General features: G+C 40.6%; 1 protein-coding gene across 1 annotated transcript in view; it reads right to left on the bottom strand.

Annotated features, from left to right (window-relative positions):
* Positions 1-17,820, bottom strand: part of A2ML1 (alpha-2-macroglobulin like 1) — a 42,698-nt gene continuing 24,878 nt past the window's right edge. Inside the window, 15 exon segments of the mRNA XM_073789053.1 lie at positions 1-283; positions 806-847; positions 1,281-1,383; positions 5,461-5,529; positions 5,836-5,926; positions 6,115-6,242; positions 6,625-6,840; positions 9,615-9,829; positions 11,698-11,854; positions 12,032-12,106; positions 14,728-14,884; positions 15,266-15,347; positions 15,510-15,686; positions 17,280-17,363; positions 17,726-17,777. Of these exon segments, the coding sequence (XP_073645154.1) occupies positions 807-847; positions 1,281-1,383; positions 5,461-5,529; positions 5,836-5,926; positions 6,115-6,242; positions 6,625-6,840; positions 9,615-9,829; positions 11,698-11,854; positions 12,032-12,106; positions 14,728-14,884; positions 15,266-15,347; positions 15,510-15,686; positions 17,280-17,363; positions 17,726-17,777 (1,647 nt within the window). The 3' untranslated portion in view covers positions 1-283; position 806.

Raw genomic sequence — 17,820 nt, forward strand, 5'->3', positions numbered from 1 at the left:
GCCCATTCAATCTTCAATTTTATTTGGTTGCTTTTTTTTTTTTTAATTTTTTGGCCATACCACGTAGCATGTGGGATCTTAGTTTCCTGACCAGGGATTGAACACACACACCCTGCAGTGGAAGCACGGAGTCTTACCCACTGGACTGCCGGGGAAGTCCTGCATTTTGTTTTTTAACAAGAGAAACCAAATTGTTTGATTGAACGGGTTCTGCTTTAAGAGACGGAAGAATGCTGTCCAGTAATGTCGTGGAGAATTCGTTTAGTCTCTTTCCATCTTCTACCTTGGAAGGAAAAAACAAAGACAGAAGACATCATGATATACAGAAAGTCTTCACAATTATAGAGGAGTTTTTTCCTGACTAGAAAAAAAAAAAATCTCACAAAACACACGATGGGATTATTAGAGTGTTATCTAAGGGAAGTAGAATCAGGTAATCTTTACTTTTGTCTTAGTATTTTTATATAAAAAGATATATAATGTAATAATTAGGAAAATTTCCAGCTAAAAAAAGAAAATACTGTTTTTAAAAATCACATAGAACCCCTCACACAAATGCCACTATTAACTTTTTCTGATGTGAACTATGGAGATGATTATTCTCTCTTCAAGACTTTAGGACATATTGTACAACAACTATACCTCAGTTTTTTTTTAATAAAAGAGTTCAGGACAAAAAAGAAAGTCCACTTTATCAAAAATACGCTTCCAAAAGATAATACCCTTAACTCAGAAGAACGTCTCCTTAACTTCTGAATACTGCCACCCTACCCCAAAAGCCCAGCCTTCTTTCTTCTGGGCTTACCTCATTCACAGGGATCAGAATATTGAATTGTTGCCTGTTCATCTGTAAAATTAAATGACATATATTATTATATTGCAGGCCTAATACATTCAGAGAGAAAATACTACATAAAAGTTACTGCTTTAACCTTCTTCAAAAGATTTCTACAGGTTATGAGCACATTCAGAATTACAGCAAGTTTCCAATGACTAATATTTGCACACTTGTAGTAAATTAGTCATTGCAGCAAAAATATTAAGAATAGTTAGTCTTTAGAGAACATTGTTCTTTCAGTCTATGGACCACGTTGTATAAAATATGTCTAGTGCAGAAGACTTTTTTAAGTGGCATATAATTGAATTAAAATGTTTTAGGAGATCAGATAATGTAATTATGTGCACTTGGCTTGGAAAGGAGTATCTATAAAATTAAGGAAGATATCATGAAGAATGAAGTAGAAGTATGTTGCAAGATGCAGATAAACCTTGGCCATCACCTGGTAGGTAGTAGTCATAGACTTTGATAGTTGCTGGTTTGAGGTTGGTGACCAACAGGCTTTGGCTGATGGAGAAGGTATAGGTCTGAGACTTCTTACTAAGCTGTGGGGAAGACAGACAAACATCACATTAAAACAAAAGTGAAAATAACATCTCTGTCAGGTGGAGGTTAAAAGGCTCTTGCTGTCATCACACAGATTTTCTGAAGCCCTTCTACCTCTGCTCTATGCCACTCCTAATATTGCCTCCTGCTGGCTTCCTGGCTTTTTCTTCTTAGCATCTTACCGCTTCCTGGTCCTTCTGCAAAATGGGTCTGTTCTTGGTCTACTCTAACCCGTGGCTCCTCCACTGAATTAAATGAAGTGGCCAAAGGAACGGAGGCTTCCACTTCACTCCAACACCTGTATGCTCCCGATCGCCTTTCTCTCTTCATTCAGGTCTCTGATCAAATGACGTCTCCTCAGAGAGGCCTTTCCTGACCACCTTACTTTATCTATTTATGTTTTTAAGATTTTTTTGACGTGGACCAGTTTTAAAGTCTTTATTGAATTTGTTACAATATTGCTTCTGGGTTTATTTCTGTTTTGGTTTTTTGGCCACGGCATGTTGGATCTTAGCTCCCCCGACCAGGGATGGAACCTGCACCCCCTGCATTGGAAGGCAGAGTCTTAACCACTGGGCCGCCAGGGAAGTCCCCTGATTGTTCCTTTAAAACAATCACATCCTGGCCTACCCCCACCACACTCCTGCGTAGTACTGATTACTACTAAAATTATTCCTGAATATGTGTGTGTGTGTGCACATATATATGTACTTTTAAAATTTGCATATTGCTTGTCTCTCCATTAGAATATCAAATCCATGAGGGCAGGGGTCATGTCTACTGTTTTTACTGCTGCATCTCTATCATGTCGAAGAGTATCTGGCATATATTGGTGGCTCAATAAATATTTGTTGAATAAATGAATAAATGGAGAGTTCAAAATAACTGCATAGATTAATCTAATATAAAAAGATAATAAGATTTATGCTGTAAATTTATGTATCTATTTACTTTTATTTTATTTTTGCTGCACAGTGTGGCTTGCAGGATCTTAGTTTCCCAACCAGGGATCAAACCTGTGACCCCTGCAGTGGAGCAGTGGAGTCCTAACCACTGGACCGCCAGGGAAGTCCCTATGTTGTAAATTTAGATAGGAAGTTAGAAACACCTAATTGGAAGATATTTCCAAAGAGATTTCTTTAGGTATAGTGCTTCTAAAAGCATGGTCCAGGAACTCTCAGGGATCCTTAAGACTGTATCTGGCAGCCTGTGAGATCAGAATTCTTTTTGGAATAATACTAAGACATTATTTGCCTTTTTCATTCTCATTCTCTTTCACTGTACTAGTATAAGGGGGCTACCTGATGTGTGATATTGCAACAGATCGACTGCAGAAGCAGGTGGGAAAATTTTACTCTCTTTGATTAAGCTAAATATTAAAGCAAAAACATAAAACAATCTGCTATTCTCATTTTGTTTGTTTTGGGAAATACATTTTTCACAAAATGTTATATTAAAATGCAGTGAGTTTATTTTTGTTGTTTTTAAGTGACAATAAATATTTTAATATTTTTCTCAGTTTTAATTTCTAATAAGTTAAATGTCAATAGATGTAACCCACATCACCACAAGCTCTTTGAGGTCATTTAAGAGTAGAGAGGGGTCCTGGAATAAAATCTTTGGAACCACTGTTCTCGTTGGTCATTTAGTTACCATAAAGATTTAAAGTAAATGACTAATATAAACCAAAAGAAAGCTGGGATAGCAGCCTTAATATCTGACCAGATAGAATCTAAGGCAAAAAAAAAAAAAAAGTGCCTGTGTACGTAGAAATCTAAATATATATATATATATATATACACACACACACACACACACACATATATAATTAGTGTAAAAGAAGCACAGTGTATACTAATAAAAGGAAAACTGAAAAAGATATGTTCATAACATATACATACCTAATTATATAGTTGAAAAATATATCAAGAAACAACTGACAGAATTGCATAGATAAATGGGTAAAGGACAAATCAATAATTGTAATTAGAAATTTTAACAAGCCCTTTTCCAAAACTGATAGATTGAGCAGGAAAATAAGCAGAGATAACAAAGACATGAACAACAGAAGTAATCGTCTTGGACTTTCAGATCTAGATCTAGATCAAGAAAAAGGGAGTGGACATTCTTTTGGAGCACACAATGAACATTTCCAAAAAGGACCATATATTAGGTCACAAAAGAAACTTCTATGCATTTCAGAGGCTCACTATCATGATCTCAGACCATAATGCAATACAATTAGAAATTAGTAACAAAAAGATGGCTTTAAATATCCCATGGATTTCCCCCAAAATTAAGATATAGAACTAAATGGTAATAAAAACAATGCTTGTCAAAAATTGTGGGACAAAGACAGAGTATACTTAGAGGGAAATTTATAGTTCATATTCATCAGAAAATAAGAAAGACTAAAAATAAACAAATCGGCATTCAACTTAAGAAGTTAGACAAAGAATAGCAAAAAATGTCCTTTCCCCTTCCCTTCAGCCCAAAATAAAGAAAAGAAATAATGAAGAAATTAAGGAAACAGACCCCCCAAACCAAGCAAGCAAATAACAAAAAACAATAGAGAAGAGGAATAAAACCAAGAATAACTTGTTAAATGTGAATCAGATTGTCCTCTGGTGATGCTGATCAAGAGAAAAGGGGAGAAGATACATAGAAAAAGGAAATAATCACAGATATAATCATGACGATTGGCTTTTAGACCATTAGACTTGATGTCTCAGATTAGAAGCTGACAAAGCTGGCTGGATACACTGACCGGCCTGCCATTGCAGCCTCAGGAATGATGCCATGGAAATTAGAATCCCCAGATGCTACTCCCAGCTTGGACACTGACAAACAGGATGACTTGACAAGCATACTCACTCTATCAATTCAGCCTCAGCCTCCTTACATAGAAGGAGGGGTGCCGTGTGAGACTCAAAGAAGGTGTGTATGAAAGCATCATAAACTTTGCAAAATGTTTAAACAACTACAATATCATGATTTCAGGGGTTTTCCTGATACACTAACCAGAGTTGTCTCAAAAGAAACTATACAGGACTTACCCTAAAGAACCACCCCCTGGCAGATAAGAAAACCACAGTTAGATGAATTAGTTGGTGTGGGAGCAGAAAACATTACTAACAACAGTAAATTTTAATTGGAGATAGTCTTGTCTGTCAGTTATATAATAATGCTACCTTTCTTCCTTGCTAAATAGAGTATGATGAAATAAGCATCGTAACAGTTTTTAGAATACTACTAGTCCTTGAGAACTCCTTATTTGGTTGAAATGAAAAGCTACATACAATGTCTAATGAAAATTAATTAACATTAACATTACATTATAAAATAATAATAATAATTGCTAATGTTTATTGAGGGTTTACTCCATACCAGGTACAATTCCAAATATTTTTTCATGTCTTAAATCACTTAATTCTTTCAACCACTCTGTGAGATAGGTAACTATTTTTACCACTACCCACCCTCATTCTACAGATGAGGAAACAATCATTCAACAATTGCAGCCAATGTTAGAAGCAGGATTTTAACCCAAGCACTCTGGCATCAGAGCCTCAGCTATTAACCACTCTGTTATTCTCCAGAGCTGTCATATTGCATGTGGGTATTAAGCCCTTGAAAGGTGGCCAGTCAGAAGTGAGATGTGCTGTCGGTGTAAAACACGTACCGGATTTCAAAGATGTAGTAAGAAAAAAGAAGAAAGGTAGATACCTCATTCACACTTTTGTATATTAATTACATGGTGAAATAAAAAAACATTTTGGGTATATAAAATTGAATAAAATATATAATTAAATTAATGTTATCTGTTTCTCTTTAATTCTTTTAATGTGGCTGCTAGAAATTTTTAAATAACACAGATAGCTCCCACTTTGTATCTGTTAGATAGTACTGTCCTGGAGATGCAAGGGGGTATTTTATGGTACATCTTGTAGTTGTGAACTCCCTCTCCCAGGTTCCTCGTCTTCGTGTATGTGACACTAGTACATGTGTCACATTAGAAGGGAAGTTGAAAAGACACATAAGCGATCAAGTTCTTTGGTTCAGTTCCTAATCCCTACCTGTTCCAAGTAGATGTTGAGTGTGTCAGCTCCAGATTCAACCTTCTTCACCAGTGGTTGCTGGAGAAGCTGAATAAGAAAGGAGAAAAAAAAAAGGAGACTGAGAGCCAGAGCCTTCCCTATCCCCTAGAGTAATCTTCCAAAGCTCTGCCATGGTTGCAGAAACAACATATACTGTGGAAAAGGTAAGAAAAAGGAACCAAGACTGTAACAGGTTCCATATCATATATCCGGTGCACCTTTGTAGCCCATTTAGATAATAAAATCATGAGTTCTATGTATAAACCATGATGCCCATTTCACCAGCTTTTTAATGATAATTAAAAGCTATAATAATAAGCCCCCCCTCAGAGATAGAAAACAGAAGCAACTTACTAACTGATGGGTGCCTTCCATTGGACTGAACCCGGAAAGCATCTTTACTTCCACAATAACCATATTGGAAGAGCTGCGATTCCCCACATAACTGAGGGCAGAAAGAAGCAAACCTGTGTGAGTCCATTATCTTCCCTCTTGGCACACTGTACATCTGCCCCCCCACACACACACACACATACACACACACACTCTCTCTCTCTCTCTCTCTCTCTCTCTCTCTCTCCAGCTCAGCTTCCATGGTCTAGGTGCCCCCCACCGCACCTCCGCTGTCCTCACCTGGTATGGATGTCCAGAGCCAAGGATCGAGGTGAAGTATGTTGCTCACACCGAGCTTTCCCTATGTCCACACTAAGACTAAAGGCCTCCACACTTTTAGTAGGGAGAATATTATATCTCAGCACCGTCTAGTTGGAGGAAACAGATAACCAGATCAGAGTTGGGAAGGATTTTAAAGCTTGTTCTGTTTGATAGATAACTAATGAGAACCGACTATACAGCACAAAAAACACTACTCAGTGCACTGTGATGACCTAAATGGGATGGAAATCCAAAGAAGAGGGGATAGATGTATACATGTGGCTGATTCACTTTGCTGTACAGCAGAAAGTAACACAACATTGTAAAGCAACTTTACTCCAATAAAAAAGAAATAAAAAATAAAAAGAGGGTACGGTTCGAACGACTTTCCTTGCAAGTAAGGTAGATGAGAGAAGGTTCTACTAGAGGCAGAGATGCCCTCAGACTCTCCTTCCCAACGCACACTAGTCCTCCTGGAGCCCTGCTTACCTGCACAAAGACACAGCCCCGGCCTGAGGCCTCCAAGGTGTACACCCCAGGGATATCGGGCAGAGTCTCCTGCTGAAACACCAACCGGTTGGCAGCTTGAACGTTGAAAGTGTGCTGGAAATTCTGAGCGGATTTTACAGCCAGGTTGACTTCCTCAGACGGCGCATAGACAATAGTGGCATACTTGGCAAGAGCTTGGAGAGCAACTACAGTATCCTAAGGAAAACAATCAGGCATCAGGCATATGCTTACTGTTTTGTGGGCCATTGGAACTAACCTCCAACAACCCTGTAACCTACACACCTGATTGTTGTTCGCTAGCTTGGATGATACCTCCTCTAAGTATCTAAGAACCACATTCACCAATGCTGGGGAAGCTGACATAGAAATCATAATATCTTACCTGCATAGAAAATCACCATCAAGTCATTCTTGAACATTCATGGGTCGTTAGGCTAATTTCATATATTTATATTCAGCAATGAAACCTAGCTTCAGAACTGGCTATTGTTAGAAGTGGATCGAAGGAAATCCAAAAAAGAGTATACATATCTATATGTATAACTGATTCACTTTGCTGTACAGCAGAAACTAATGCAACATTGTAAAGCAACTATACTCCAATTGTTTTTTAATTGGTAAAAAAAAAAACTAAAAAAAAAAAAGAAGTGAGTGGATCACTGTTCAATATATATTTTGCAATTTCTTTATTTGGGGAAGAAACAGCAGTAACTTGATAACCCTAAAAATTGCATGCTCTTCAAAGTTATTTAATTGCATAATGATCTTCTGTGGCACAGGGTATCAGGGGATCCTTGGAAAACCCCTCCTTGAAGGACAAAGCTTCTTAGCCATTATGACATGTGACAATCTTTTCTTCATCTGGGAATAAGACAGATAAACTGTTTCTAAGAGAGCATGGCATCACGTAAAAAGTGTGAGCCTTTCCTTTCTGAAAACATGATTTATATAAATTACAACTGGAGGAAAGAAAAAAAGAATGAGATATTCTGCAAAACTGTCATATCTCACTCTGTGTTATGAGAATTTCTGTATGCTCGAAACTTTGTCAAATATCTACTGCAGAGAGACTTCCCTGATGGCGCAGTGGATAGGACTCCATGCTCCCAATGCAGGGGGCCCGGGTTCGATCCCTGGTCAGGGAACTAGATCCCACATGCATGCCGCAACTAAGAGTTTGCATGCTGCCACTTAAGACCCAGTGCAACCAAATAAATAAATAAGAAAAAAAAAAAAATATCTACTGCAGAATAAAGGAACCCCACTTCTCCCTATCCCAAACAAAAAGGAACAGTCATATTTAGACATCACACTGTCATATAAAGATAGGAAGACAGGTATCACCCCAGGGGAAGCTGTGAACAAGTTATATCTGTGCAGCTTGGCCCTCTACAAACAACTTTTTGTCTATGCTCTGTGACCTGGAGCCCAGGAGGGCTTTATTCCTTGGACATGTGGAGACAATTCAAGGAATGGGACCTCACCATCACCTAAAAACCAAAGTGGGTGATATGTGACTTCTTGTAATAGCCAAGGATTTTATTGAAAAGCAACTCTGGCATGTATCTGTCACTGAGAATTCTAAACATTCCATCCTCTGCTTTCTAAAATTATATAATTATTTAGGGCTCAGCAAGAAGAAGGAAATCCTTCCTGATCTTTGGCCAAGAATTTCCCTGAAATAAGGAAACATAGTACCATATAACTTTTTAAAATTCCAATTAAGTCATTACCATATGCAAGGTCTTAACATCATCTATTAACATCTACACCAGACACTCCATCTATTAAAATCTGTTCATTCTTCCAGGTCTACTTTACATGTTACATCCTCAGTGAAACTGGCCCTAATTTCAACAAGTGATACTATAATCGCTATGAGAACAAAAAATGTGTTTTCTTGTTTACCTCTGTATCATCAGTGACGTGGAAAGAGTAGGGATTTAATACTATTTACAGAACAAATGAATTAATGGCTATTCTCTTTGTGATCATCAAAGATGATTTTTATGACATTATTTGAATTTATCATACAATTCCACCTCCTTTTTTCCCTACTGCCACCCCACCAATTCGATTTCTCTTTACCCCTAACCTAGACAAATGAAATAGTCTCCTGATCTCTTCAAATCCAGTGTCTCTCTCCTCTAAATCATCCCATATCCAAGGGACAAATTAATCTTTCTGAAACAAAGTTTAAAAAAATGAATGGCTCCTCAGAATTAGGCAGAAACTGAGTCTGACATGCAAGGTCCTTCATAATATGCAGCTACCCTACCTTTTCAACTAAGTCCCTTTATGCTTCAGCTAAACCAGTTTTCCCAACAGCCATTCTACGGTTTTGCAAATGGGTGTCTCTACTCAGACTCTTCCCCCTTCCTTTCAATAGTTGCCTAAAATTTTTACATGTCCCTTTAGATCTCCCTCAAATGCCATTCCCCTGTGAAGACTTTTCTTATCCCTCAAGCTGATATGAGGTCTCTCTCCCTCTTGAAATTCAATATTTTGTACCTTTTGTATCTTTGTTCTGTAACCAGATCCTGCTATGTAATATATACAACTTTTCCTAGCTTTCTTTCTAGATTGTAAACTTTTTAAAGACTATATCTTACCAGATTTCCAATACCTGAAATAGGAGGTATACCCGTAAAATCTTGCTTTTATGCTTACAGACCCCATAATTGGCTTTCTAATTTGTGACTATGTAATACATGTCCTCTTTTCATGTAGAACATAGATCTCATGATGTTTCATATTCTACAAAGAAAGAGACTTAAATGCATATAGTACTATTTATGTGCTCAAATGACCTAATTTTATGAACCCTTCTATATATTTTTCACATGATTTTCTCCCTTTCTATAGAATGATTAGTCTCTGGACCTAGAGGGCAAGGGCAATAGTTTTTCCTCTCTCTCCACATGGGATCTCATCCTACCTGGTAAGTGGCAGGAGAGCAGGCTACTTACCTGAGTGGAAGAGAACCCTCCATACGCATTTTGCTGCTTGATCAACCAAGCCACTATGCCAGCGGCCTTGTTTATCTCCTCTTGAGTCACGTTGGCTTTGCTAAGCCAGGCCAACAATACATATGCCGTAAGTTCCACATCTACAGCCTCAGGCTCAGACCAAGGGCCGGCATCTGATGATGGAGGAGGTTTGTGGCTCCAGTGAAAGGACTTTCCTATGCAGGAAAACACATAATTAGGAAACTCTTAGAAGGAAATGACTTTCCTATATTCACTTTGTAAATGCTACACCTTAAATCAGAGAAAGTACCAACCAAAAATTAATCGTGAGTTAGAAAAAAATATGTCTCAAATCTTCTGATTTATTGGCCACAATGCATATGCAAGGATGTGTGTGTGTGTGTACACCCACACATAATTCCCCAGGGTAAAGCTGGGAGCATCAATAAATGCATCCAGCAATAATATCAAAACCTCCCTTGTTAATTTATAAATTCTTATGTTAATGGAGATAGGTAAGTAGAAACTTCTTTTAAGAATTTATGTGTTTGGGGTCTTTTTTTTTTTTTTTTGGCTTACAAAATTAAGCCAAAAAAATTACAAAATTTTATTAATTTTAATAAATTTATTTAATTTTATTAATTTTCAGCATTTATTTTCCTTAATCCAAGGTCTAACATTTTAAGAAGAATAAAAATGGCAGAACATGCGTAAGAACTCTGAGAAACCATAGAAGAAATGATAATGAGGGCGAGCAAATAAAATATGAGACCAAATCCCGACTCTATGACAGCACAATGGCAGGTAACTTGAAGACAAAGCACAGCAAGTAGAAATGAGAAGAGTGGAAGCTAGAAGTCTAACTAAATATAAGGTTAGAGATAATAAATACATGGCCCACAGGAGGCCATCTAAGTGGAAGAACAAAAGAAAACATGTGAGCCTGCAATGCAAGGTAATGGAGAAGAGTTAATCACATTAAACTAATATACACCTGAGCAGATATAACTCCACCCACTGTCTGAGATCCCCATTCCACGACTAGAGTTGCGTATACACAGGCCAAAAAACTACCCAGAGCCCATATGAGAGGACAACTCGGCAATGACATCCGTATAAATGAAAGCTGAGATTAAATTTCTGCCTGGAAGTATAATTTTAAATAAACAGCTAGGTAAATAAAATTCATTAATAATGTATTTACTAGATCTGTTAGAATATTGAATACTTTTTTTTTTTTTTTTTTTTGGCCACACCACGTCACTTGCGGGATCTTAGTTCTCCGGCTGGAGATTGAACCTCTGCCCTCAGCAATGAAAGCGCCGAGTCCTAACCCCTGGACCGCCAGGGAATTCCCAGAATATCAAATATTATTCTAAATACATCCAAAAGTTTGAAAAGGACCTTGAGAAATCTCCAAGTTCAAGTCATACCCCATCAAACTCCATGATTTTTTTTTTTTTGCGGTACGTGGGCCTCTCACTGTTGTGGCCTCTCCCATTGCGGAGCACAGGCTCCAGACGCGCAGGCTCAGCGGCCATGGCTCACGGGCCCAGCCGCTCCGCGGCATATGGGATGTTCCCGGACTGGGGCACGAACCCATATCCCCTGCATCGGCAGGCAGACTCTCAACCACTGCGCCACCAGGGAAGCCCAAAGTCCATGATTTTACACCAAAGAATTGTTAAATATCTGCAAAAGGGTGGTTCTCCAATGCCAATACATTTTCTGACTAACTTCTACCATCTATTTTCTCTTCACGTTAAAAATATAACATGCCTTTGAGGACTCTCAGGGGCTTTCCCGCAAAACTGTTAACAATGATTTTATGACTTAACTTTTACTAAAATGAATCCTAGAATTGAATATATGTGGGACTACGGAGACTAGGGAAATTTTTCACATATCTTCACAATTTCAAAACACTCCTGGGATTTCCCTGGCGGTCCAGTGGTTAGCACTCAGCGTTTTCACTGCGGTGGGCCCAGGTTCAATCCCGCAAGCCACATAGCATGGCCAAAAATAAATAAATAAAATAAAATAAAAACAAGAAAGCAAAAAATTCCTAACATGGCCAACATACCTGAGATGATAGCCTGTTGATCTAGCTTTTCAAGAAGAATCTTTCTGCTCTTCATATCCCCAGCCAGAGTGAAAGTATAAGCTAGTAGGGCCTGTGTGTAGGGGGTGGTGAAGACAGAACCCTTGAGACACTGCAGACCCTGACTCACCATCGTATCCTAAAAAGTGAAGATGAAGAACTGAATTTATAAGGCATTCCTTTTAAAACGGGCAATGATAAGGAAATCATATCCTCTTTTGAGTTTAAAAGGCTGGCTAGGGACAAAAATAGGTGACTTTCTCTAGAAACAGGCATGATCAGGAGAGTGTCAAGGGGAGGAGCTAGAGGAACTCACATCTGTGGTCTTTCCCATCTCCAGCAACGCAGCCGTGATGTAGGCAGTCAAGGAGACCTTGTCATCAACTCCACCCTGGATGGAAACGGAGATAGGAAGTCAGGGCAGCAGCCAGCACATGAAGAATTGCACGCACATTGCAAAAAGGTGTCCCCTCTGAACAGATGAATTATTTTTTCTTTTTTTAAAAAAGCACTCCTGGGGCTTCCCTGGTTGTCCAGTGGTTAAGACTCCGAGCTCCCAACGCAGGGGACCCACGTTCCATCCCTGATCAGGGAACTGGATCCCTCATGCCTCAACTAAAGATGCCGCACGCAGCAACAAAGATCCTGAGTGCTGTAACTAAGACCTGGCACAGGCAAATAAATAAATAATTTTTTTTTTTTTTTAAAGCGCTCCTTTCCACAGGCTGACCACAGCCCCAAGCCTCCAGGACACACAGTGGAGGGGAGAACTGGCTGGACTTCAATAACTGCACAGCCTTATACGGTAACCTGCAAGAAGTAACATGAGGTCTTCAGCTCTGAGTGGGTATTTAGGAAACCCAAGATAAAGTGTTAGGAAGGATAACAGGTTTAAAAAAAGGGGGGTGAGGAGGTGGGATAAGGAGAAAATCTCTTATTCTCAGATTTTTTACTGAATCTGAGATTCCCCCAAATGGACGGTCCCCTCGAGTGGCATAAAGCCCAGCTTCTTCTCCAGGGGAGAATAGGTAACCCCTTCCTTGATTAATGCCTTTCACAGAAGGATATTAGCAATTTTTAAAAAAATATATGTAATCTAAATTACTATCTTTGTTCTATAGATAAGAGTACCAACACTTAAAATGGTTAAATAGTTTGTTCAAGAATACACACTGTGGGCTTCCCTGGTGGCACAGTGGTTAAGAATCTGCCTGCCAATGCAGGGGACAAGGGTTCGAGCCCTGGTCCGGGAAGATCCCACATGTCGCAGAGCAACTAAGCCCGTGTACCACAACTACTGAGCCTGCACTCTAGAGCCCGCGAGCCACAGCTACTGAAGCCCGCGCGCCTAGAGCCCATGCTCCACAACAAGAGAAGCCACCACAGTGAGAAGCCCGTGCACCACAACGAAGAGTAGCCCCCGCTCGCCACAACTAGAGAAAAGCCTGCGCACAGCAACAAAGACCCAACGCAGCCAACGAAATAAAATAAAATAAATAAATTTATAATAAAAAAAATACACAACTAATAAGCTGAAGGACTGGGATTTGAACCCAGTGGGTTTAACTCTGGAGCTCCCCATAAGGACCGAACCACCAAGCTTGACAACATAAATGATGGGTTTCTTGAGAGACTGGCTGGCTCTGGTAAGATAGGAGGAAGAAAAACCTCTAGGATCTTGTTCTAGTCACGTCCTAGCTTGTACTACTCCCCCATATGGGGGACACTGGGAAGATCCTGCATAAGGAACACTAATGAATCATATAGAGATTTCGTTTTCAATGCTCAAGATTTTCTTTTAATTGAATTTTTTTTTTCGGCTGCAACGCACAACATGCAGGATCTTAGTTCCCAGACCAGGGATTGAACCCATGCCCCTGCAGTGGAAGTGCAGAGTCCTAACCACTGGACTTCCAGGGAAGTCCCAGTGCTCAAGATTTTTAATCCAGGTCCTGGAATAGCAATAATGATTCCTCTAGGAAAGTTGGTACAGTCTTTTTCTCACTCGGTCTGCTCTGAATTGAACAAGCTGCCTGCACCCGGACACCTTGCTGTGTTGGGAAAGGTCAGGCAGTGCAGTGAATGGGCAGGAACAGTGCCCCTGGAATCCAAGTGCTGTGGTTCAAATTACAGTCCTGCCGCCCACTAGCATTCACCTCAGGCAGTTTACTTAACCCCTGCACCTAGTTTCTTCATCTGTAAAATGGAATTTATAATGATATGCCAGTGCTTAGCATGTTGATTTGTTGTAAACATTAAATATGAATATCCGATAGAGTACTTAGTACCTGCCAGAGAGTAAACCCCTTACAAAAGACACTGGGCTGTCTAGGAGTCCCCACCAGAAGAAATGGCTTTGCTTCAGACTTAGGGAAACAGTAAAAGGCTCAGAGATCTTCTAGTCCAGTGGTTCTCAAACTTTAGCAAGTATCAGGGTCACCCAGAGGGCTTGTTAAAACACAATTGCTGCCCTTACTCCCAGAGTTCCTCAGAGTAGGTCTGGGGTGAGAGCTGGAATTTGTATTTCTTTTCTTTTCTTTTTTTTAAAGATTTTTTTGATTTTTTTTAAAGATTTTTAAAGTCTTTATTGAATTTGTTACAATATTGCTTCTGTTTTATGTTTTGTTTTTTTAGCCGCAAGGCATGTGGGATCTTAGGTCCCGGACCAGGGTTAGAACCCATACCCGCTGCATTGGAAGGCAAAGGCTTAAACACTTGGACCACCAGGGAAGTCCCTGGAATTTGCATTTCAAACAAGTTCTCAGGTGGTGCCAATGCTGCCGATCTGGGGACCATACTTTGAGAACCATATTCTAGTACATATTCTCATTTTACAGATGTGGAAGCTGAATGCTCAGACTGGTTAAGAATAATGACCAAGGTCACCCAGAGCCAGGCCTGAGACCTGAAGAACCGACTCTCAGGCCAGTGCTCTCTTGATTCTTCTTACTCAGAGGTACAAGTTCCTCCCAGACACAGTAGTGGGCTGTGGGCCCCTGGGCAGGTCCGCACCTTCATAGTTGTGTGAATGAGCTCTCCCACATTGGCATAGCAGCCATTGGAGAGTTGGTTTCCCGCCATCCACCTGAGAGCATCCTGGACGTTCCTGTCATCAATGAAGATGAATCTCTGAGCCTGGTCAAAGCATTTGGTGACAAAGGCTGTCAGCCTGTATGGGTGAAGAGGGAAATGTGGCATGAGGGTGGATTTCCAGGGGAGGGTGCAATAGTTCCACAGTTTATTCTGTTGAATGGTTCCAGAAGGGGAGTTGAGGAAACATAATGCCATAGGAAGCTTGGAAAAGGGAGGCATTAATTGGCATTCATGGGGACAAGAACTGGGAGGTACAAGGTCAGAGAGAAGAGTAAGGGGCTTGACCATACATGAAGCTGAAATAAACAGTATTAAAGTTGTAGAGGATAGAAAGCAAGAAGGAATGGGGTTAAGGGGAGAGGTAGAGGAATAATTCCAGAGGGTTCAGGAATAATTCCAGAGGGTTCAGGAATTATGCTCTGGGGTACAGAACTCATGGGGAAGTGGGCAACATTACCATGTGTTTCCATTTTCATCCTGCTCCCCAAAGGCACTGTAGGATCCGTTCCTGTGTTTGTACATCAGCTCCCTCTGGTACCCTGGGAAGCCAGATGTGGTTTTAGATGACCGTGATAACTTCAAACAACACCCCCATGGCTTTCAAGGATGAGGGGCACTTCAGGGGCTGAACTTCCCTGAGTCTTATCACCGATCATAGGCGCTAGACAAGGTGTCCAAGAAGAAAGAGTGAACCAACTCACCTAGCCTCAGGAAATCCACTGCTCGAGACTTGATTTCCTCAGTCAGCATCCCTGTCTTCTGCAGGTACTGCAAGACGTAAATGATGGGAGCGAACAAGAGCATGTTCTGCTCCCCACAGCCCTTTGGCATCTGCACCAGACTGTCTAGGTTCTTCAGGGCTGTGCCCATGATGTCCCCTGGGATCCAAAAGGAGAGGGAAGGAAGGTGGTGGCAGAAGAAGGAACCCTTAAGAGTTATTATCATACATTTAACAAACACATATTCACTATCATTTAGTGAGTCCCTACTCTGTGACCTTGGGGGCAACAGTCTCCACCTCGAAGAGCCCATAGTCAGGGGGGGCAAACAATTACAATACACTGCAATGCTAATTTATTATAAGCAAGTATAACATATATAATATCGGGTATGTACAAGGTGCTGGAGTTCACAGAGAGGTATGTAGGCCACCTGAGGGCGTTCATGGCTTTTAAGAAGCTGATGAGGTTTGTAACAAAACCTGCAATGCTTAGTCTCAATCTCTCAGTGCCTCCACTGCATGTAAATACATCACCCTCCAAATCACCAAGTCTCTCCCAAACACACACACACTCCTGATACGCTTTTCCACGTTATGTCTCTTGACCCCTCCATTTACTTCACAAGCCAGTAAGCCTGACATCAGTGACTCATGAGCATCTGCACTTCAGTCATTGAGTTCAATTCAAATGTGCAAATATGTACTGAAAGTCAACTGCAGGAAATGTACTAAAAACAAACATGAAAAAGACATGGCCCTTGTCCTCAAGGACCCCTCAATGCAGTGTGGAAGAAAGACAGACAGTGAGCTATAACACAGTGAGGTGAGTGCTGTACCAGAGGTATGAATCAAATACAGCCAAAACAGAGACATTTTAACCTGGAAGGGATGTGGGTAGGGGGTTAGAGTACAGAAAGAACCTAACATGTATAGGCCTTCTACTATGTGCAAGATATTGTGCTGGGAAATTTATTATATTTAATCTTTACACCAATCCTGAAAGGTAGGTTATTATCACTGTCTTACAGAAGGGAAAAGAAGGATCGAAATTTTGGGGGGTTTTTTTTTTTTTGCAGTACGCGGGCCTCTCACTGTCGTGGCCTCTCCCGTCGCAGAGCACAGGCTCCAGAAGCGCAGGCTCAGCGGCCATGGCTCACGGGCCCAGCCGCGGCACGAACCCGTGTCCCCTGCATCGGCAGACGGACTCTCAGCAACTGCGCCACCAGGGAAGCCCCGAAATTGTTCATTAACTTATCCAAGTTCACATGGCTATTAAACGGCAGAACTGGGATCCTAAGCCAGTTTGATACAACTTTCAGGCTCATGTTTTTCTATTTGTTCCCTCTCCTTGCCTAAAGAAGTGTCATGTCCTATGTAAATATGGTTGAATCTTCCCAAAACTGTACTCAAATATATGAAGTCCTCATTTTTAAATGGTTCCTGCAAACATTTCGTCTCCCCTCCACCCAATTTATAGACCTAAACCTAAATACATATCAAGCTTCAACGACCTTTAACTTCCTCCTGCCCAGACTCTTTGCTGTTTTTAACCAGAGTATACGTCTATCTAATCCCACCTGCACTGCACAGGCTGTATTTGCCCACTTTGTAAAATAAGCTCTTCTTCCTTCATCACTTCTAATCTACCATACCTTCCTCCAGGTAGGGCCATAGACCTCAACCCACGCCACACCTTGGCAGCCTCTGGCCCCATTTTTCCTTTTTGAGCCAAGAATCTCTGGTTGCTTACCGTGAACAGAAACATAAGCCTTGGCTGAATCAGGAACAACATCCACAGGGACCTCCAGGGAGATGGATTCTGAAGCCACTTTTCCTATGAGGGGCAGAGAAAAGGTAAAACAATAAAAGGTGGAAATAGTGGGGGTTCTCACACCCAAACCACAGAAAAAATTGCCGTAATCCAGGGTTTTCTATACCCAGTGCTTTCCGTGGGTTGGAGGTAGATTTTTTTTCCCTATTCACAGTGGTCTTTGCTGAAAATAAATTCCAGCGAGAGACATAACTGTGCTGTACATTTTCTCTTCTTCATCCTGCCTTTCAGCTACTTGGCCCCATTGGGAATGGCACCCCTAGACTCTCCTATTTCTTCTTGTCCTGTATATTTCTCCTTTTGCCTAAGAAGATCTCCTGTTGCTAAGGGAATTCTCACACCAACCCCTCTCTGTGTTCACTCACCTTTGGGGCACAACAGTGAGCTGTGTGTCTTCTCCACAAGGACTCCTTCTGGCTGACATGGAGAGAGACAAGGATGGGTGAAAAAACATAGATGA

The sequence above is a fragment of the Tursiops truncatus genome, chromosome 11 (genome assembly GCF_011762595.2).
Source record: "Tursiops truncatus isolate mTurTru1 chromosome 11, mTurTru1.mat.Y, whole genome shotgun sequence".
In the NCBI taxonomy this organism is placed as follows: domain Eukaryota; kingdom Metazoa; phylum Chordata; class Mammalia; order Artiodactyla; family Delphinidae; genus Tursiops; species Tursiops truncatus.